At 53.1% G+C, this 22,895-nt stretch overlaps 1 protein-coding gene across 2 annotated transcripts in view; it reads right to left on the reverse strand.

The window, feature by feature from the left end:
* DOCK2 (dedicator of cytokinesis 2) overlaps window positions 1-22,895 on the reverse strand; it is a 374,655-nt gene that overhangs the window by 8,215 nt on the left and 343,545 nt on the right. For both annotated transcript variants that reach the window (XM_036312510.1, XM_036312509.1), the window contains exons 39-46: window positions 21,621-21,710; window positions 19,712-19,816; window positions 17,439-17,580; window positions 12,316-12,397; window positions 10,831-10,915; window positions 9,974-10,060; window positions 4,959-5,135; window positions 3,485-3,568 (exon numbers count right to left, since the gene is read on the reverse strand). In XM_036312510.1, coding sequence (XP_036168403.1) covers window positions 3,485-3,568; window positions 4,959-5,135; window positions 9,974-10,060; window positions 10,831-10,915; window positions 12,316-12,397; window positions 17,439-17,580; window positions 19,712-19,816; window positions 21,621-21,710 — 852 coding nt within the window. The remainder of the gene's footprint in view (window positions 1-3,484; window positions 3,569-4,958; window positions 5,136-9,973; window positions 10,061-10,830; window positions 10,916-12,315; window positions 12,398-17,438; window positions 17,581-19,711; window positions 19,817-21,620; window positions 21,711-22,895) is intronic.

Genomic DNA, 22,895 nt, shown 5'->3' on the forward strand with positions numbered 1-22,895 from the left:
GTTGCGTGTGGTGGGGGCGGGGAGGAGAAAGGGGGAATATGGTTGTGAGTGAAAAAGGCATGAGACCTGGGAAGGAAGGCTGGGGCCTTGGGGGCATTGGGTTTCACAGGTGGCACAGGTAAGGATGGAGAGAAAATTCCAGACACACAAATGCATTCCGGGGAGCACGTCTGTGCAGCGCCTGGGTTCGCCCCTTTCCAAGCCTCACTTTGCATACGGCAGAGGCAGAGAAGGACCTGAATTAGGAATCATTATTTTAAGAAAAGAGGCTGCACCCAGTGCTCCACGCTCCCTGATTTCCCTAGAGTAGCAAACACTCCCCTCCCCACCACAATAGCTCCTTTTGTTTGCCTGGGGATGGGTAAGGAGGGAGGGAGGTCTGGCAGCTGCAGCCGCTGCCCCTGCCCCTGGGCTTGCTGTCCTCCAGCTCCTGCCCTCAGAGCACAGCCCCCTCAACAGTGTGCCTGGTGGTGGGTGGGTGGCCCCTGAGAGCAGAGGTGTTGTGGGGTGGGGCGGCGGGGGGTCGGGGGGGGGTGCTGCATCAGGCCTGGAGGAGCCTGGTCCTTTAAAGTGTGTGTTGGGGGAGTGTCTGGTGGATTGTTCCTTCTCTGGGAGGGTGGGGGGCAGGGAGAGAGAAGGGAGAGAAAACCCAGGAGAGAAAGGAGGGGAGCAGGTGGAGAGGAGAAGAGAAAGGAGTAAGATGGGGTGCAGAGGAGTAAGATGGGGTGCAGAGAGAGGAGTAAAATGGGGTGCAGAGAGAGGAGTAAGATGGGGGGTGGAGAGGAGTAAGATGGGGTGCAGAGAGAGGAGTAAAATGGGGTGCAGAGAGAGGAGTAAGATGGGGGGTGGAGAGGAGTAAGATGGGGTGCAGAGAGAGGAGTAAAATGGGGTGCAGAGAGAGGAGTAAGATGGGGTGCAGAGAGAGGAGTAAGATGGGGGTGCAGAGAGAGGAGTAAGATGGGGTGCGGAGGAGTAAGATGGGGTGCAGAGAGAGGAGTAAAATGGGGTGCAGAGAGAGGAGTAAGATGGGGGTGGAGAGGAGTAAGATGGGGTGCAGAGAGAGGAGTAAGATGGGGGGTGGAGAGGAGTAAGATGGGGTGCAGAGAGAGGAGTAAGATGGGGTGCAGAGAAAGGAGTAAGATGGGGTGCGGAGGAGTAAGATGGGGTGCAGAGAGAGGAGTAAGATGGGGGGTGCAGAGAGAGGAGTAAGATGGGGTGCAGAGAGAGGAGTAAGATGGGGGTGGAGAGGAGTAAGATGGGGTGCAGAGAGAGGAGTAAGATGGGGGTGGAGAGGAGTAAGATGGGGTGCAGAGAGAGGAGTATGATGGGGGGTGGAGAGGAGTAAGATGGGGTGCAGAGAGAGGAGTAAGATGGGGTGCAGAGAGAGGAGTAAGATGGGGTGCAGAGAGAGGAGTAAGATGGGGGTGGAGAGGAGTAAGATGGGGTGCAGAGAGAGGATTAATATGGGGGTGGAGAGGAGTAAGATGGGGTGCAGAGAGAGGAGTAAGATGGGGGTGGAGAGGAGTAAGATGGGGTGCAGAGAGAGGAGTAAGATGGGGTGCAGAGGAGTAAGATGGGGTGCAGAGAGAGGAGTAAGATGGGGGGTGGAGAGGAGTAAGATGGGGTGCAGAGAGAGGAGTAAGATGGGTGCAGAGAGAGGAGTAAGATGGGGTGCAGAGAGAGGAGTAAGATGGGGGGGGTGCAGAGAGAGGAGTAAGATGGGGTGCAGAGAGAGGAGTAAGATGGGGGTGGAGAGGAGTAAGATGGGGTGCAGAGAGAGGAGTAAGATGGGGGTGGAGAGGAGTAAGATGGGTGCAGAGAGAGGAGTAAGATGGGGGTGGAGAGGAGTAAGATGGGTGGCAGAGAGAGGAGTAAGATGGGGTGCAGAGAGAGGAGTAAGATGGGGTGCAGAGAGAGGAGTAAGATGGGGTGGAGAGGAGTAAGATGGGGTGCAGAGAGAGGAGTAATATGGGGGGTGGAGAGGAGTAAGATGGGGTGCAGAGAGAGGAGTAAGATGGGGGTGGAGAGGAGTAAGATGGGGTGCAGAGAGAGGAGTAAGATGGGGTGCAGAGGAGTAAGATGGGGTGCAGAGAGAGGAGTAAGATGGGGGGTGGAGAGGAGTAAGATGGGGTGCAGAGAGAGGAGTAAGATGGGTGCAGAGAGAGGAGTAAGATGGGGTGCAGAGAGAGGAGTAAGATGGGTGCAGAGAGAGGAGTAAGATGGGGTGCAGAGAGAGGAGTAAGAGGGGGGTGGAGAGGAGTAAGATGGGGTGCAGAGAGAGGAGTAAGATGGGGTGCAGAGGAGTAAGATTGGGTGCAGAGAGAGGAGTATGATGGGGTGCAGAGAGAGGAGTAAGATGGGGTGCAGAGAGAGGAGTATGATGGGGTGCAGAGAGAAGAGTAAGATGGGGTGCAGAGAGAGGAGTAAGATGGGGATGCAGAGAGAGGAGTAAGATGGGGGGTGGAGAGGAGTAAGATGGGGTGCAGAGAGAGGAGTATGATGGGGTGCAGAGAGAGGAGTATGATGGGGTGCAGAGAGAGGAGTATGATGGGGTGCAGAGAGAGGAGTAAGATGGGGGGTGGAGAGGAGTAAGATGGGGTGCAGAGAGAGGAGTATGATGGGGTGCAGAGAGAGGAGTATGATGGGGTGCAGAGAGAGGAGTAAGATGGGGTGCAGAGAGAGGAGTATGATGGGGTGCAGAGAGAGGAGTAAGATGGGGTGCAGAGAGAGGAGTAAGATGGGGTGCAGAGAGAGGAGTACGATGGGGATGCAGAGGAGGTAAAAGATGGAGTGGGGAGGGACAGAAGCACAGAACCTCTGAGAGAGGGAGAGAGAGAGAGGGCGCGCACAGAAAGAGAGTCAGAGGAGGCAGAGTGTGGAGGCTGGTAGAGGTGCCAGGCGGGAGGGACGCAGGGGCTGAGAGGGGACCGCAGGGCGGGCGGGCAGTGGGAGGACGCGCCTTCCCAGTCCCCTGGCTGGGCTCTGGAGGGTAAGCAGCTTGTGCAGAATGAAGGCTCTCTGACCAAAAACCAAGCAAAGGCCTCAGTTATCCCCCAAACCTCATGTCCATCTGAGCTTTATCTGCAACAGACTGGGTCAGCCTCAGGAGGGGTGTGGGGCGGAGCCTCTTTTATCTGATTGCCATGTGCCGGCTGTGGGGGAAGGTGGTGGTGGGTGTGGGGGGCCTGGCTTTTATTTCAGTCCCGCTGGGAGAAGCTGCCCTGACTTCAAGAGCCCATAAAGCAGTCTTAGCGACAGGCAGCACGACGTCCTCGCCCGGTCCCCATGCAGCACCCCAGGGGTGCGGTGGCCCAAATCCAGGCTCTGAGTGGGCCTGCTCGGGTGAGATATAGCGTCAGAAGAAGGGCCGAAAGCCAGAGGACAGGAGGACAGGTGCAGCCAGGCCGGGCAGCGGCTGGCTGAGGCCTGTACGGGAGGGGCTGGGAGGGCAGAGGCAGGGAGGCTCCCGTCAGCTCTGCTTTACCTGCCACGCGATCAGGTCCTTGAGGCGGCTCAGCTTGTCCTGGTCCTCGGGGTGGTCCCTGGTGTAGTCCTCTGTGAAGAAGGCCTGGGGGGGGACAGATGGGAGTTTGGGGGGTTCTGTTCATTTGGTGTGGGCCCCTGACCCATGTCCCCGGCACCGAGAGAGGATTCCACTGGAGAGGGCCAGCAGCGAGGCCACAGTATTGATGGGGCAGAGACCTATAGTGACCGACACTATTTTCCCTTCTTGGAGGCTCAGGTCAGCACCCACTGGGAATGGGCCACAGACCCCAGGAGAGTGGTTCTCAAAGTGGGGTCCCTGGATCAGCAGCAGCAAATCACCCATCACCTGGGAACTTGTCAGAGATGCCAATTATTGGGCCCCACCCAGACCTACTGCATCAGAACCTGCTGGGGGGGGGGGGGGGCGGGCACCCAGGTTAGTTACAAAGCTCTGCAAGGATCTGACTCACGTTTACGTTTGAGAGCAGCTCACCTCACCACCTCCCTCCTGGTGTGTGAACCTGGCACCCCCAGCTCTCTCCGGGCTCATGTCCTCCAGGTGTGCACACACATGGGCACACCCAGCAGCCCTCCAGGCTGAGTGAAGGCATGCCAGTGGGGACTCTATGGGGGACTGAGGGTGGCTGGAAGGACTGTCGGGTTAGCAACTGGAATTGCTCTGAATGAAATTACTGTGTTGCATTCTTAGTCTCACATCAGTGAATGGCATGGAAAGATACTAGGGAGTTCACTGTGAGGTCTACTAGAAGGAGGAGGCCACTTCCCCCAGTGTCTCCTACAATGTAAGGTGTGACACAAGTGAGGACTTTCCATTCCATTTCATTGCCAGGAAAAGCTATGTCCCCTCCTGAGAAGTTGGTATTCTTCCCCAGTGAATACTGTGACTCATATATCTGATGGCTTTTCCCTTTGTGCTCTGGACACCAGGAAGCTCAAAAAAAAAAAAAAAAAAAAAAATCGGTGGCTCCCATGTGTGAGGATTTCTGGAGGGACCTTGGGCCTGGCTATCTAAGTTGTGATTCTCCTTTTGGAATTGACTTTCCATCCTGTCTGTATTGTCACAGATTCTGGGTTTCATTTCTTTCTCTTTTAGAAGATATTTGCCGTCACGGACTTGGATTCATGGCTCCTCCACTTCAGTGGCCTGGCTTACGGTCCCCTGGTCTTCCCAGAGCCCTTCCTTGGCTGAGGCACCTGGGTGTGACCAGTGGGCTAAGGGGCCCTGTGAGCCCTGCCCCTTCCAGCCACAGCACAGTGCGGTACTGAGTGTGGGGAGGAGACGAGAGGGAGGCTGTGGAGCCTCTGGGAGGTGAATGGGTTCCCACCAGGCTGAGGGGTCCCTTTAGGGGCAAACGGCTAGAGTAAGATGAGCGACATGCAGCTGTGTCTGCCCCCCTGGCCCCCAGCTACTGCTCTGACCCCGCCGGGGGCCGGGACAGCAGAGTCCTCACCTTCTCGTACTTGGCGAACCCTCCCATGACGGCGGGGTCCACGATCCCGTTGAGCAGCATGGACAGTGGGTTGATGGGGAGGCTCTCGTCACTCTGGTACTGGTTGATCATCATCAGGATCTTCTCATTGGCTGTGGACATGGTTTCGATGGCGTTCTCCAGGGGGCTGATGGTGGTCTGTTGCAAGTGAGATCAGCAGAAAGAGGAGGCCTTAGCAGGACCTTTAAAAACAGATCTCGGCCTATGGACCAGGAGGCCAGGGTTCTATTCCTGGTCAGGGCACATGCCAGGGTTGTGGGCTTGATCCCCAGTGTGGGGCATGCAGGAGGCCGATCAATGATTCTCCTCTATCTCTCTCTCCCTCTCCCTTCCTCTCTGAAATAAATAATAAAATGAAATAAATTAAAAAACAAAAAAAGACAAAGGAAAACAAGACAAGCTCGCCGGTAGGTATTGATTTCACTGGGGGCTGGAATTCAAATGAGGCGATGCTCCCGGAGGGGCCGCGGCGGCCTGTAATTAGTGGCTCTGGGCTGCCTGCTGTCTGGGGAGAGACAGCGTCCTGTGTTGTGAGAAGGGATTCCCCTGGGGAGCTGAGGCAGACTCCAGGCCTTTGCTGGGGTTTCAGAGCCTGGATGTGCGTGAGGGAGGCCCTTCCTTCTTATTACCTGGGAGAACCACTCTGTAATCCAACCCATCTGGCATTGCTTGTGTACCTACTGTGTGTGAGCTGTCAGCAGGCAGACCAGAGCAGCGGGAGGCCTGATGCCCCAGCTTGGCCCAGCGTCAGTCCTAAAACCGGTTGTTGTACGAGGGGTCTCTGTCCCCAGGTGGATTCGGTTTAGTTGGGAAGATAACACTCATTGCCTCTCCAACACCCGTTAGAAAGCGATATATACAAGACACCCATCACATGCTAACTGCACAGTCAGGGATCTCAAGAGCATGGAATCTGGAGGGAAAAACTGAGCGAGGGGCTGCAAACCTTTCCATAAAAGACCCAGACATCTGCAAGCCAGACATTCTCTGTCGCAACCAGTCAATTCTGTTTCTGTAGGAAAAGGCAGCTCCAGGCAACAGCAAAATTAATGCGCTCGTTGTTCCAATAAAACAACTCACAACAACAGGTGGCAGGTGGGGTCTCCCACAGGCCCCCGTGCGCTCGCCCTGGGCTACACTGAGTGCAGCCCTCACCCCTGCTGGCTGTTTTCCAGCTGTGTGACCCTGCGACCCTAGCCTTTCTGAGCCTTAGTGGACTCATTGGTAAAACAAGGCTGATGAAACCTGCTCGGAGAATAGCTGGTAGCTACTGCTCCTCCTTTTCGCAGGCGCGAGGACAGAGAGCAGCAGTGGTCCTCACCAGGGAGACTCCCTGGCAGGGTGGGTGCCTCCCTGAGTCTGTAGCAATGACTAGGGGAGGTAATATGACCCTCGACTCAGCAGAATTCTTCAAAAAATGTCGCTGTAGGTATTATGGCCATGGGGCATGTGGGAAGGGTAGATCCAACCTCTAGAGCTGTCTGGAACATCTTTTTAAACCATTTCCTTAAATCTCGGTGAAATCCCAGCCTCCCACACCTTTCTTCAATTGTTGTCATTTTTAAAGATGGTGCTGTCTGCAGTAAGGCGGCCCTGGGACCAGGTTCTCTCACTGGCACTGCCTCTTTCTGTCACACACACACACACACACACACACACACACACACACACACGTGATCTGGAGCAGGATGCTATGTGCCCGCTCAGCGAGGCTGCACCCCTGCAGGGGCTGTGGAAGCCCCGTCCAGACTGGGCTCCAGGGAAAATCTGTCACCATGCGGGAGGGCCCAGCACCGCACCCCGATCTCACAATAGCCTGGCGCTTCTGAGAGACGAAGACGTGAGGGAGAGTTATTAACCATGGGAAGTCCTGTTGATTGGCTTTCCGCCCCATTTCTCAAGCAACTTTTGAATCCCCCTTTCTCCCCCCTCCCCGCCCGTCTTCAACCTCATTACAGCCTGGGGAGCTGGGAGTGAGGGTGACAGTGCCTCTGGCTTCTCACCCCTGACATCCGTGTGACCGAGTGTGCAGTGCTCGGAGCGGTGCCACTGCATGCAACCTTGCCCACCCTGCTGGAGGGGAGACTGAACTACCAGAGGGACGCTCTTCGGAAACAGTTTTAGACCTGGGAGGTGAGAGCAGCCAAAGGACGAAGGGACACGAATTCCCTGTCATCGGGGTGTTTCGTATTCTTCAGAGGCATGTCACCCACATCCCCTTCTTAAATCAGACCCTCTTAGGACCCCAGGCGCTACACGAGGCAGGCAATGCCATTGCATCCTATTTCTGCCCCTGATCACTCGGCAGCTCAAGTCCCACCTTTGGCCTCAGTTTCCTCCCGTGTAAAATAGTGGGATGGACAAGAACCAGGATCTGCAGGCCAGGCTGGGCCTGGCGAGGTCCTTGCAGACGGCACGGGAGGTCTAGTTGTAAAACTGACTTCAGCTGGAGAGGGGCTGCCGCCGCATCACCAGCCCCTGCTGTTGGAATAGGGACTATCTCACCTACTGGCATTTTTCTCCTGGGCCATGAAGGTTTTTGAGCTTGTAGCTCATGACTGAATGACCCCTGGGCGGCTTTCCGCTCTGACATTCCATAGGTTTTCAGTCTCCGTTTTACAGACGATGGAAATGAAGGCCCTGAGACACACTGTGTTTGTCCAAAAACATGCAGCTTGTTAACCACAGTGTTGCATGTGTGTTCCTGACCCCAGGTCAAGGCTTGCTGTGAAGGCTTGCATGTTCGCGGGACTGAGAGCAAGAAAGACCCCTCCGTAAGCAGAACCCACACTCGAATCCCATCAGAAAACACCTCTCTGTACAAACAGTCCTGTCGTCATGACGATTCACGGAAGAAACAGCCGACAAGACATCAATTCGGGGAACGCAAACGCCAATGCAGGGAAACACACTCACTCAGCGGGCAGGAAGCTGGTGTCTGAGACGTGCTGACATTCGGGGTCACTCAGCCGGGAGGCTGCTACAGATAAATCCACTCCGGTCAACGTTTTGGAAGTTTTCCTAAACCTTCCCATCAGAAGCCATCAGGATAAAAGGAGCGAAACAAAAATGTTGACCAATCCTTTCCTGACTCCTGAGTCCGTAAGACAAGGAACCCGGTTCAGCGTGACGGCGTCTGCATATTGATTGGTGGGTATAGGTTTTCTTAACCAAGATTCTTGAGCAGCAGTTACGGGCCTGGGACTAGTCTTTGCATTGAGCAATATGGCAGGGAACAAAATAGACCAAAATCTGGCTTCCTGGAACTTATGTTAGTGTAGCACTTAGATCCTAATAGGGTCTATTATATGTAATATTCCAGACATTAAAATCAACATGCGGCCACATTAGATGGTCTGTTAGGAGGCGGCAGGTGCTTTGAGGAGAAAGTCAGGGGGGAGGAGAATGGGGGTGCCACAGGGCTCCCTCCGTTGCCCACCGTCTCATGGGGTCACTGAAGGACAGGGGGCACCCTGCTGAGCGCCCCTGGAGGGAAAGGCACAGTAGGGCCATGGGCCGGCAGCTACAGATTGGTAGAGAGTTTCACATTCTTCACTCCAGATACGGGATTAATAACAGTATGTACTTCGCAGAGTTTTGTATTTGGGGAATAATACGATAAAGGCTGACACAGGGCCTGGGACACTTGTCAAGCTTCGCCTGTGTCAGTCTGCCCCACGAGGAAGAGCATGAATGGTTTCTACCTTTCCAGGGTTCTCCTTATTGCTGGGGCGGTATGGGACATGCTGAGGAAGGAGGAGAGAGTGAATCCAGCCCAGGAACCTGAGGTGGAAGTCAAACCCTGCCTTACTTGCTAACCTTGAACAACCCACTAATGGTTTAGCACATCCTCAATGAATGTTTGCTGATCATCATTCTATTTCCCCCAAGGTCCAGGCTATGCCTGTGAAAAGGAGACTGGAGGGCCACTGAGCTGCTGGGGTTGGGTGGTCCTAAAGCTGATCATACAAGTAGCTGGAAAATACCAATCAGATCACGTCCCTCCTCTGCTCACGGTTCCAGGTCATTCAGTAGGAAAGCCAAAGTCCTGGAAGTGGCCTGTAAATTCCTACATGATCTGGTGTCCGCCTCCTCCTCCTCAGCCCTCACTGGTGCTGACCCAGACACAAGCATGCACTGGCCCCAGGGCCTTTGCACTGCCGTTCCCTCTGCTGGAAAGTCCTCCTCTTCGTATCTGCATGGGCCACTCCCTGACTCCCTCTGGGCTTTCTCTGGCCACCTGATTTAAATAGCAATCCCTCCATCATCTCTCTCTTCTACGTTTCTCCATAATGGCTATCACCATTTGACACAGAATATATTGACTTTGATGTTTTAGTCTGTCTCCTGCACTTAAATGTAAGCTTCGTGGCAAAATCTTCAGGTCTTAGAACAGCGCCTGGCTTGTGTTAGGTATGCATCACAAATTTGTTGAATGAATAAGACATCCTGAATATGTGCCTACATTTCAGGTTTCCTCACCACCACTCTGACCCCCTTTTTGTGGGAGCAAAAAGATTCTTAGATGAGGATGTGAAGACCCTAAAGTGCATTGAGAAGTAAAATACATGCAATTTGCATAAGGGAGTTCAAAAATTAGCCTGGCTCCTGTGGGATTTCTTCTCTGTGAACCTCATTTTATCCAGCTGTAAAATGGGTTCATCGTGGGATTCTGCACATGCACCCTCAGGGGCTGCTGGGACAGGAGGATATGAGGGGTGGTTGCGTGGAGAGAGTGCCAGGCCTCTACCTCCCCCTGCATCCACCACAGGAGCCCCCCATTCACCAGCTTGCATGGCATCAGGTTTCATTTGTGAGGAAAGAAAGCCACCTGGTGCTTAAGGAAGATCTGAAAGCACTAATTTGGATGCTGCCTCAGGTCCCTTCCCTCACTGGAATTCCAGGACTCACACGGTGGCTTCAAACCAAAGCTCCTGGGGCTGGGAGAGGTGCACCCCGAAGGCCCGGGGACTCACCTGGGACATGTGGACCACCTCAAACCAGCGCAGGATCCCTGGAAGCTTGTATGCGGTCACGAAGGAGGTTCTCTCGATCCACATGGACTGTGCCAGGGCAGGGGGTGACGAGGGAAGGAAAGCACCTCTTAGGAAACCTGGGTTCCAGACACGCTTTCCCGGATCCCTCCAGACCCGCAGGCTCCCCACCCAACCGAGACCAGAATAAGTATTGCAAGACCCAAAAACACACTCTCACCTTCCCCTTAGGAATCCTTTCCCAGCGTGAAGTTTAAGTTTTCCCTGGATTTAGACCCCGTCTGTTTTAACTGGGGTTTCTGAAGGGTTTGAACCTTAAGGTAATATTGAATGCACCCACCTGCCTTTCCTGGGGAAGGGCCACCGTGTGCACTCAATTCTCAAAGGGGCAGCAACTCCCCAAATATGAAGAGTCACAGCCCGAGGCCAAGAGCTGGAGGAGCCCTGAGGCCACCTCCTCATGCCGAGGCCCCAGCTGGGGAAACACCCAGGGGACGGCTGGGACTCACACCTCTGTGGCTTATAATTGGTGTTTCCTGGAGGGTTTGGCTTCACTGCCCCTGCCGAGCCTGAGGACCCTCCCTTCCGGATACACCCCAGTGCCCTGTGCTTGAAAGGCCATCTCACTGAGGCCCGGGCCTATCTTGAAAGTGAAAAGACTAACAACCCCAATGGAAGGACCAGGGATGGTGTCGCTGCGTCGAGTGGATGCTGCTGGCTTTACTTCCTTGGCTTTGGATCAAATCCCCTCCCATTCGGAGTTCGGCAGATGCATGCCCTGCTTGGCAAGGGGGCCCAGGGAATGGTCAGGGCTGCTGCGGGGGAGGGCAGGTACTCACGGCAAACTCGTTCTCGGGGTCGACCGTTCCCCTGCGCACGGGCCGGGAGTAGTGGAACCTTTGCACGTAGTTGGATTTGTAAAAGCTGCAAGACAGGAAGAGGTTGAGGCTCCCCGCAGCATGCAGGCCGCTGACGCAGAGCCTGCCTGGAGCCTGCCCAGTGGGGACCCTCACAGCAAGTGCGGGCCTGGCAGAGTCCTGGCTGCGACGTTTAGAGCCAGGCTTTCCTGGCCAGGTGATTAGAGGGTAGGCTGCTGTTGCACCTTCATGAGGAGAGGGCAGCTCTTGGGGTACCCCAGGAGTTGGAATTCCTGCATGAATGCACACAGAGCCGCCTGGGTCGTCATTTCCTGTGACTGCTGGGAAGGACTGGACACACCTAGCCAATGTCCCAGAGGGATCTTCCAAGGAATTCTTTAGGGATCCCAGCCATCCCCCCAAATCACTTTTCCCGACTCTCTAGTAAGGTTCTGCCATCGGGGCCAGCAGGGCACAGTGCTAGCTGTACAGCTGTGGTCCCTGCCCATGGGTGCCTGATCGCGGGGGCCAGGGGGCTGAGGTCCTGCTCAGCCATGTGAAGGGCATGGGCCCTTCTTCCTACAAGCACCTGTTTCCCACTGGTCCAGAGGGGAGGCCTTTTACTAAAGCATGTGGGGTGCTATATTGGGCTCCTGGGTCTAAGGGGGTGAGCTGGACAGCTGGAAGGGGTGCAGCCTTGTGGCCTACAGGGTCAGCAGAGCCCGTGCCTCATGGCTCATCATGGACCTTGCCATCTAGCATTGAACAGACTGATACCTGCCTTCACGGGACTCCCTGGGATGTCCCTTTCCATAATCTGAACATGCCCACTGTCAGCATACAACCCAGCACACGCTGAAAGATGGCCCCTTGGGAGAAAGTGCCCAGCTGAGCACGCCCTCCCTGGACCCCTCCTTCGCACATGCACACTCACACATACACACACACACACTCACTCACACACATACACACACACACACACACTCATGCACACAATTACACACTCACACACATACACACACACTCACACACATATACACACACTCACACACCTATACACACACTCACACACATACACTCACACACATACACACACTCTCACACACACATACACACACACATATAATACACACACACACACACACACACACACACACACACTGTGGGATCCACCTGGGCGACAGGTTCCACGTCCAGTCCAGTGAATCTCATCACTGCTTACTGAGGCTCTGCCTCGAGGCGAACCACATCCTCATTCCTGTCACTCATCTCTGGCTTCAGCCTTTTCAGTGGCAGGGCCCAGGTGGCTAATTGAGGGGGGTTGTGTGTTTCTCCTCCCAAGAAGAAGGGGAACAGGCTGGCTAAGACCAGGAAGGACCCAGAAGGGCCCTGGGGAGAAATCCTTGCCCCCAGCCCAGCTTGGGATTTCTTTCCCATTCCTGCCTTCCAGCGAGCTGCGGGTCTTACTTTATAATCTGGTCAGGCACCGGCTTATTCTTGAACCTGGGGTGTTCATCCAAGACGGGCTGGACGGTGAAACACTGGATGTCTGGGGTCCTCGAGTTAAGGTTCACAACACGTCCCTGGCCAGAGGGACAGTTCCAAGCAGAGTGGGTCCCTCTGAGACCTTCCTTCCAGACCAGCCCTTCTGGGGCCCAGTTTTCTTTTCTTTTCTTTTCTTTTCTTTTCTTTTCTTTTCTTTTTTTTATTTTTATTTTTTATTGATTTTCCACAGAGAGGAAGGGAGAGAGATAGAGAGCTAGAAACATCGATGAGAGAGAAACATCGATCAGCTGCCTCCTGCACATCCCCCATGGGGGACATGCCTGCAACCCAGGTACATGCCCTTGACTGGAATCGAACCTGGGACCTATCAGCCCGCATGTCGACGCTCTATCCACTGAGCCAAACTGGTTTTGGCTGGGGCCCAGTTTTCGTTGAAGGACCAACCTCGGGTTGCTGGCTGCCAACTAGGTCCTATTGACCAGTTCACAGGCAGAGCTGCTGTCACTTGCAGCCCTGTCCCAGGGCTCCGCCCCTGCTGATGGTAAGTTAGTGGTGCTTAACCACCTTTTCAATTGCTGTGCCCATGGCAGGCATCACTAATCGATTGTGGAACTCTTTCCCACCGAGCCTGCTCATGGCCTTCCAATCCTGTTGCAGGCAGCTACTCTCAAACTCTCAGAGTTGGAGTGTAAACCGGCAATAACACCATCTAATGCATTTATGGCTCTTAATCAATTGCAGAGCACCTCTCCCCATGGTTTCCTTTCCTCCCTCCAATTCCCCAGAGCAGCGGTATTAATGTAATTATCCCAATTCCTAGCTGAGGACATCAAGGTCAAAGAGGCTAGACAACTCGCGGACACGCACACACTTGTGAGAACAAAGCAGGGGTTTGTATTTTCATCTTCAATCCTAAACTCGGGCTCTTTGACTCTCGACTGCTACCCAGTGTGGCCCTTGGACCAGCAACGTCGGTATCACCTGAGAGCATGTTAGAAACAGTGACTCTCAGGCCCTGCCTCAGACCTGCTCAATCTGACTCGATTTTTCCTAAGATCCTGATATGCACGCACACATTTGAGAAGCACAGCTTCAGAGCATGCAGATACATGCCGGTTTATACTCCAGCTCTGAGAGTTTGAGAGTAGCTGCCTGCTGTGTAACAGAATTGGAAGGCCATGAGCAGGCTCGGTGGGAAAGAGTTCCACAATCGATTAGTGATGCCTGCCATGGGCACAGATCTGAGGAGAGGCAAGATCTCTGTCACCCTCATTCTAGACCTTGATTCACTTTAAGCGAATGATACTGCAAACTGGATGAACAAAGTCAGCCGTCACTGGGCCCACCCCTGTGCCCTGCTCCATGGCGTCTCCACCCATCTGTCCTCTTTGGCGACATGAGTTCTCTCATTGCTCAGCTCTACCAGATGACTGCCGTGACTCTGAAATCCCTCCTTCCGGGCCTGGCATTTCTGCCAACCAAGAGATCACAAACTCCTCGTGTTGGCATTCTCGTACGCCAATGTTAAATATGGAGTATTCAAATACTCCACTAGGCTCCCGACCCATTTCCCACCATTACCTCTGCGCGTCCAACAGATCCCACTACTGTTCCCTCTGCTTGGAAGGCTTCTCCCCACCTTGGGCATATCCACTAGCCTTTGGCTTGTCCTCAGCCAGGTCTCCTTCTCCACAGCTTGGGGGCCCCTCAAGCGCTTTGCCTGTACCTGGCTCTTATCTTTCAGTGCCCTGTTTCCCCTCTACCCTCCTCCCCACCAGGCTGTGAGCTTTCTGATAGTGGAGGCTATGATTCTTTCACACGTAGGAAATGGCCAAGACATCATTCCAAGTTCAATTCAACTGCCCCCCCCACCCCCATAAATGTTGGGCTTGTTGGATATTTTTAAGCATCTGAGCTGTCAACATCTTGGCTTCAAGCATTTTTTGCCGTAAAAGATAAAATAGCTGTTTGACAGTTTGGTTACATTTCTCCATTGACGAATCAATTTAAATACATTAAATACTTAATGTATTTATGCTGGCTGTCATGACAGTTTGGTTTTATTTCATTTCTCCATTGACAGGTCTCGCCGTAATCCCATCTTCACATTATATAAATCTTAGCCCTCGTACAGTCTACACAGTGACATGTAGATGGGGTGGTCTGAAGAGTGGATGATAACAAGTACATATATTTACTTGATAGGAAATATGGGCTGGATTGCATACTATACTAGAAAATGATCACACATCAGTTTGCGAAGCCTCAGGTGATACTGTATGTATTGCATACCTCAGCATTTCCCGTGGAGCTTTGGAACCTCTAGCAATGGACATGTGACCATACGCAAATACAAACTGACATTTAAAAAAATGTATAGCAACAAAGTCTTTTTAATTTTGTTATTCATGTTTTCCTGTTTTATTATGTCCTTTTACGGCAAAATTGCCTTACAGTGAATTCATTGTGCAGTGAAAATATTTGAGGGGAAAATGCTTTCAGCCAAGATGTTTAGTGGGAAAAAGCCTAGAACCTTGATAATCCATCCATGCATTATCCGTGGATGCCCCACCCCCCCACTACTGCAGCAGAGTTGAGTGGTTGTGACAAGAGACCACATGGCCCAGAAAGATGGAACTATTTCCTATCTGGTCCTTTATAGAGAAGTTTGCCAGCTCCTGCTTTAAAGAAGGTTCTGGGTCATGTCTACTGACCTCAGCAACTGGCCCTGGTCTAAGAGGGTCATCCAACCCTGACCCAATGGAGCCAGTGACACAGGAGGATGTGTATAGCCAGGTGCTGAGGCTGTGCATAGAAGTGAGGCCCCGAGGTCTGGGCAGAGAGGATGGTAGGGGCAGGAGATACCCAGCTAAGCGACCTTTGCTTATAAATGTCTTCCCCCACTTGATACCCAAGTGGAAAGACAGGAGACCTGTCATCGCCTTACATCTGTCAGCTTTCCAAACTGTCCAGCAGCTTTTCCACAGAGCTCAGGTTTTAGTAAAATGCAGACCCGAGTTCAAATCCTAGTTCCATCACTTCTGGGCATCTTGTGCAGATGCTTACAGTTTTTGAGCCTCCGTTTTCTTATTTGTAAAGTCCAGAGAGTAATACTTCCCATCTCAGGGGATTATTAGGAGACTACAAGGGAACAATGCATGCAAATGCCTAGTACATGAACAATTAGTTAATAAAGAACATTCTGTTCATCAGTCTTAAACAAAATGCTGGCATTACAGAAAGAATGCAGACTTTGAGACACATAGAACTTAGAGTTCAAATCCCAACTCCATCACCAGCTAGCTTTGTAACCTTACCTCCCTGCTTCCCACATTCCTTCTCTATGAAATAAGGAAAATTAATACTAACCTTACAAGATGTTACAGAGATTAAAGGAATGATGGCACTAAAGCACTCAGTCCTGCATAGCAAGAAGAGGACATTTAACAAACGACAGATCTGGATCCAGACCCTGGATCAGGCCTCCATATGATTACACGGCTGGGAGCACATGCCCCCTCCACCTGTCGGAGTAACGGTCACGGGGCTGCTCAGCTCCACATGTCCATGCCAGGTCTCATCTGTACCCAAACTTGCATCTGTAACCAGCCAGCCCCACCACCATTGCATTTCCTGCTGCAAACGACCGACCGCGGTAGAGCAGGCACGAAGGGCAGGCGAGCATAATGAAAAGGTCACAGGTGAATATGCATCACCCGAGGGAAATACATTTGGATTACAGTTCGGCAGACTTAGCAGACCGGCCATGTAACCTGTCAAGCCCACTTTAAAGGCTATAACTTAATTTGTGTTCGGGGCTGCAAAGTGGGGAGCCAGGCTAGTTTGAGGCACCGCCGCTCAGCTGTCTGCCTTTCCCCTGGGAGTCTGCCTCCTGCCCAGGGTCGGCTCCAGGCCCTGTGAACAGCGTACTCTGCCCACCTCACGGCATCATCTCATGCCACCTCTGTCCTCCGTGTGCGCCAGTGAGCTGGCTCCCTCCCCCGTCCCTTTCTGTGTCCCTCTCCCTCTTCCTTTCCTCTTGCTTTCTTTGTCCCCTTATTAATCAGCATGTATTTCCCGAGAGTCAGCTTTGTACAGGGCATGGGATGATGTAGGAGTTACTGTGATGTTCAAGCCCCTGCCCTCACAGAGCTTAGCGTCTAACTTACACGTACCTTTAAAAAGCACAAAGATAACAACAGACTGAGATCAGCTCTCTAAGGAAAACACACCAGGCTGAGATACGAGCCCTGAAGAGTTCAGAGGAGGCCACATTAGGTCAGGGATGGCCTCTTCCAGGTGGTGCCGCCAAGTTAGGATCTGATGGGGGAAGGGCATGCCAAGCAGAGGGAACAGAGCATGCGCAGGCCCAGAGGTGGGAACAAGCTTCGCGTGTTTAAGGAACAGAAACGGGGGAAGAAAGAGCCAGGGCCATGGTGATGGAGAGGCAGGCAGGAGTCAGAGGCTGGACAGCCTGGAGGCCTTACTTGGGAGTTTTGCTTTTCCTAGAAGAGCGTTGTGGCCCCATTTCAGTTCTTGGAACCTCCTCTGCTTCGTCCCACTCAGGCCTTTGCACGTGATGGGCCGTCCATCTGTCTAGGACATTCTTCCCAGCTCCCACTAACCTTTGGCTGGTGACTCACCTTCCCCATCACCTTCCCCAAGGAGGCCTTCCCTGCCCTCCCCACCGCAGGACCTGCATAGCCTCCTCTTGGCAGGGATCACATTTTTATCGACACATTTAATGGTGCTGTTGTTCAATGTCTCTCTTAGTTACTAAACTATATGCTCCCTGAGATAGAACCACATTATGAGTATAGTCTCCAGCAGGTTGCATTATGCTTGGCACAGAGTGGGAGCTTGAGAGTATTCCTTACAAGAATGAATGAGTGAGTAATTAACCAATGAATTCAACATCTAGAGTTTCCCCGGGTGGATTCACTGTATCCCACCACACTGGACACTGAAATTGGCACCCGTCAATGATGCTGTCAGCTCTGAGCTCTAAGATGGGGCTCTGTGGGCTACAGTCTCAGCAGGGCTACCCATGTCCGGCCCCTGGGCTGGGGCCTCTCCAAGGATACACTGGCCTGGGGCGTTCTTCACCTCGTCCCCGGGGGCAGAGGTTGTGTTCATCTTCTCCGCGTTGGGGAACTGGCTCATGAGCTGCATCTGGAAGTCTTCCCTCCGCTCGTACTCCTTCCCTCGGTAGATGAACACTTTGTTCTGCAGAGAAACGAAACCACCAGAGGTCTCAGGACCCACGTCTAGAGGGTGTGGTCCAAGCAGAGCTGGGAGGCTGTGACATGAGCCCGGGGCCATGGTGGCTTCCTATGGATCTTTCTCTCCTTCCCCACCGAGGAAAGGAGAAGCTCAGCTCACTGACCTTCTAGCCAGGCCCAACTTCTTAAGAAAGGCTGGGTCTAGAGCAGGGGTGGGCAAACTTTTTGACTCGCGGGCCACAATGGGTTCTTAAACTGGACCGGAGGGCCGGAACAAAAGCATGGATGGAGTATTTGTGTGAACTAATATAAATTCAAAGTAAACATCATTACATAAAAGGGTACGGTCTTTTTTTTCAATAGTTTTATTCATTGCAAACGGGCCGGATTCGGCCGCGGGCCGTAGTTTGCCCACGGCTGGTCTAGAGGGAGAGAAGATCGTGGATGCTGAAAGCTTCTCCTTTAAACTGTCCTATGCAGAGCTTTCAGAATAATTCCTCACTCCACGTTCACTGTGTCACTACTCTCCTGTTTATATGACCACAAGTTTTATGTCTGGCCTTTAATGGGCCCTGTGGGCTGGGCCTGTGGGCAGGGAGGGACCAGCATTTGGGTCTCCCATCATTTGGCTCCTGGTCCTATTTCCATGGAGACACACTCTTTACCCTTCCTTGACCACATTAGCCTCTTCTAGACCAGAAATTTTCAAACAGAGGGTGTTTTTGCTCCCATGGGATCTGGTAATGTCTGGAAACATTGTTGGTCGTCACTCGGGGACGGGGGGCGGGGGGTGTGGGGACGGCCGGGGGAGGAGTACTGGAATCTAGTGGGCAGAGGCCCGGGATGCTGCTAAACATTCTTTCATGCACAAGATCAATGACCTAGTTTAAAATGTCAGCAGAGCCGAGTTGAGAATCCCTGTTCTACACCAGATCTGGGCAGCCTCTGATGGCCCTAAGTTCTTCTGTCTAAACCCACATCTGTCACTTCCATAGATTGGTTGCTTCTGAACCTGGGAGACCATCCAAGGAGCCCGGGAGACTTTAGAAGTTCGGATTTTCAGGCCTCACTCCAGACCTGCTGAGACAGAATCTATGTGGTGGGGCCCAGGACATGCATTTCTATCAAGTTCCCCAGGGGTTCTGATGCACCATCAGGTTTGGGAAGGCACCTCTCTTCCATCAAGGAAACCCTCACCATGTCCCCTCCTGCATGCAGCTCATGCCCACTGTGAGTTCCACATCGACTGGTAACAGTGAGTGATTTGTCTCTTTGACTGGACTGTCAATCAAGTGGAGTCAGACACCAGGTTTACTGTTCTTGTTGAATCTCCCTGAGCTCAGGCTTGAACCCTAGACTCCCAGACCGGAAGGAAGCCTGTAGTTGACCCAATTCAACTCTCTACATAATGAGTGAAGGAATAATCCAAAAAGCAGTGGTTCAGAAACTGCTCCAGGGGTCCCTGAGGGTCCCCAAGACCCTTTCCGGCCACTCAGGGTCCAAGCTCTTTTCATAGTAACAGTAAGCTGTCATTTGCCGTCATCACTCTCGTTCTCTCGCGAGTGTGCAGCCGTTTTCCAGAGGCTGCGTGGTGTGTGGGGTCACGGCCGACTGAATGCAGAGCAGGGTAAGCATCTCGCTGTCTTCTCTCAACCAGACATTTAGGAGGTTTGCAGGAACAGGAAACAATTCACTGTTCGTGCTGGTTTTTAAATTAGAAAATACTGTTATTTTTTATAAAGATGAAGTTTATATTGACAAATGATGGCTTTATGTTAAATAAATTGATAAATATTTTTAATTTTCTTAGTTTTAATTTTGAATGTGGTATATATAGTCTATAAGTATAGAAGTTCTTTGGGGACCTCCATAATTTTTAAGAGAAAAAAGGGGTCCTGAGTCCAAAAGGTCTGAGAGCCAGTGTTCTATGGGGCTGCTGGGTAGCAGAGATCCTTGCTGCAGGGACGGGGAACTCACTACTCCGGAGGCGGCTCTGTGTATGGGGGGTGAGCGGGAGTGGGGCAGTGCTGGAAGGGAGGAGAGCATGGTGTCTGAGCGCACCCAGTTCACCCAGCAGAGGTGCAGCTGAGGTGCACAAACTGGGCCTGACCTGGGACAAGTCACCGCAAACTCACCCGCAGGAAGGTGGGGAAGCCCTGGCCATAGTACCCGACGGCAAAGTAGTCTGGCTTGGGTCTGAGGATTTTCATGATGTTTTCATAGAACTTCGCCTGCTGGACCTGAAAGAGGAAAACTCACAGCTCATAACAACCCAGATGTGTGTCAAAGGCACACTTAGCTCAGGGCGGCCTCAGTGCAGACGTACTCCTTACACCAGCACCCGTGTGTGCACAGCTGCACATCGGGGGAAGCGTCTGCGATTGTAACAGTACAGCGGGTCCTCTGTATCTGCAAGTTCCACGTCCACAGAGTCAACAACAACAGATTTCAACTATTAGAAAACAAGTCCCCCATTGTGTTCCCCCCCCCAAAAATACCTCGAATTTGACACATGCCCAGCATCACATCGAATCCATGCAAATGAATCGGTGTGCAGGCAGGCCCTGCTGTAGCCTGTATCAAATAGAGGTTCTATGCCATTTACATAGGGGCCTTGAGCATCTGCAGAGTTTGTCAGCCGGGGGTCCTGGAACCAGTGTCCCCATGATTCCAGGGGACACCTGCAGCAGCTCTATCTGGCACAGACCATGTACCAGGCAAATCGCTCTACCTGCACTAGCTCATTTACTTGCATCACCCTCATAGTAACCCCACGAGTACTGCATCTCCATTTTGCAGATAAAGAAACATTATTTCATGGTGCAGCCTGTGGGTAAGGAAGCGAAGCCGGCCAGCTGTCACCGGCCTGTGTCCGTGCAGGTGTGTGGATGGATGTGTGTCTGCATATCGACGTCTTCCCATGCATGCACATGGCATATATCATCGCCTCTAAGAGGCGTGTGTTTTCCACATTTCCGCATCTCTGGAACAGTTTGCCTCTTACTTGACACCTGATGGCCTCTTGTGATTGATATGAGCCAGAAAGAAATCACTGGCCAGACATGACACATAGAAAAGGACAAACTGTGACATCCGAAACCTGCTACAAATGGAAGATGTGTGTGCATGGACCCAGGCACGAGCCTGTGATGTGGGCTTGGTACCCGGATGTGTGCATGCCAGCATGTGTGTGAATATGTACAGTGTGTGTGTGAGTGTGTGCATGCATAAATGTGTCCTGAGCATGTGTGTGCAGGCCTTCGGGCCTCCCTATCTGCAAAACACCTATGTGGATACACTCATGGGGCAGATATAAGTGTTTTCTCTTCAAGCACATCTCTTAGAACACTATACTCCACCCCCCCACCCCCCCCACCAAAACCATCCTATAAACTCTCTCCCAACATTCAGACTCTCATTAGAGCTGGACTGGCCTCTAAAAGGGGCTACGATGGGGCTCTGGGTCTGGCTCTCAGGTCACCAGGAAGTAGGTGGGGGTGAGGGTGGGGGGCAGCAACCTAAAAGTTCTCCACATCTTCCCTGCAGAGGCGGCCTCCTGGCCAGCCCGGCCTCTGCAGCACAAGCAGCATGGCTGCTCCCCCACTTCCACTCCCTCCCCCTAATCACAAGCACCCAGGAGCTAATGGGGAACGGCCAGATGGGGAGCACTTTAATGTGATTTATCTGTTCATCAGAAAGCACGAATTTGCGTTCTTATTTAATTGGCTCAGTGATTTGTGGGAATTTGACTGCAAATGGAGCACAGCGCTGATTGGGTGAGCGGCCGCGGCAGCGCCCAGTGCCAAGCAGGTACTTAACGCCCATCCCAGCGGCTGTCTGATGAGTTTTCCCAGAATTCCTCCCTTTGGAAATATTCCCAATGGGGAGGGAGCTGCTCTGCACAGCCCAGCTCAGGTCAGGCCCTCCCTCCATCCTTTCTCTGTGTCCCACCTGGCTGGCCTCCTGCCCCCTCGCCCTCCTCTGTGAGGAGCCAGGTCCCGAGCACCAGCCTCCAGAACAGTCGGCTCTGAGGTGGCACCTTACCAGGTTCTGGCTGAGCAGCTCGTAGTCAAAGATCTCCATCTCGTACTGCTCCGCCAGCTCCTTGCACAGGCTGATGGCCTCCTCCCACATCTGCAGGAAGGGCACGGAGACAGAGGTTAGGGGCGCCTCCAGGCGGGCAGGGCCTTTGCAGAGGAAGGGACCTGGTGGCTGCGTCTCCTGGGACTCAGTGGCAAGCCTGGCCCAGCCCCAGCCCTAGCCCCAGCCCCACATACAGGGAGCCCCAGCCCACGCACAGGGAGCCCCAGCCCCATACACAGGGAGCCCCAGCCCACACACAGGGATCCCCAGCCCACGCACAGGGATCCCCAGCCCCACGCACAGGGAGCCCCAGCCCACGCACAGGGATCCCCAGCCCACGCACAGGGATCCCCAGCCCCACGCACAGGGATCCCCAGCCCCACGCACAGGGATCCCCAGCCCCACGCACAGGGATCCCCAGCCCACGCACAGGGATCCCCAGCCCACGCACAGGGAGCCCCAGCCCCACGCACAGGGATCCCCAGCCCCACGCACAGGGAGCCCCAGCCCACGCACAGGGAGCTTGGTGCTTCCCAGGAGCCCTTCCTTTGCCTCTCAGCCCAGTTTCTTGACAAATAACAGAGCAGCTGCATACTAGGCTGAACATGGTCCCCACAGGCTCTCGGGCCCTCACAACCTCTCTGAGAGGTTACTGGCGGCTTCTGTATTCCCCAGGTAAGACGCAGAGCAGTGGCCCAGCTCAGATGCCCAACCTAAAGCAGGGCCAGGATGCCCACCTGGGGGTGGCCGGGGGCCTTGCTTCACTCCTGCCTCAGAAGTGAATGAACTCCCTCAGCTGCCCCGTGCAGGCGGGGCAGGGAGGTGTAGCTCTATTTTCCAAAGAGAAATGGTTCACAGAGAAGTAAGCAGGTGCCTGGGCGCAGGGTTTCTGGAGATAGAGATGGGGCCAGATCCACTTCTCCTGGTGCTCATGCCTGGGGTCCTTCCACTCTGCCAGCCTGACGCCTTTCCCTTCTGGCCATCTCCCCTCCCTCCCTCTCTCCTCCTTCCCTCCCTCCCTTCCTCTGCCTCTTTCTTTGGTGTGTGTATGTGGTAAGGACACGAGTTCTACCATTAACAGAGTTTTTTAAAAACCTAGTTAGCTGTTTGTAATTGGTTGTTATTCATATATATATATATATATATATATATATATATATATATAAAATTGATTTCAGAGAGGAAGGGAGAGGGAGAGGGAGAGATGGAAACATCAATGACAAGTGAATCATTGAT

This window comes from Myotis myotis, unplaced genomic scaffold, assembly GCF_014108235.1.
Source record: "Myotis myotis isolate mMyoMyo1 unplaced genomic scaffold, mMyoMyo1.p scaffold_m19_p_6, whole genome shotgun sequence".
Lineage (NCBI taxonomy): Eukaryota > Metazoa > Chordata > Mammalia > Chiroptera > Vespertilionidae > Myotis > Myotis myotis.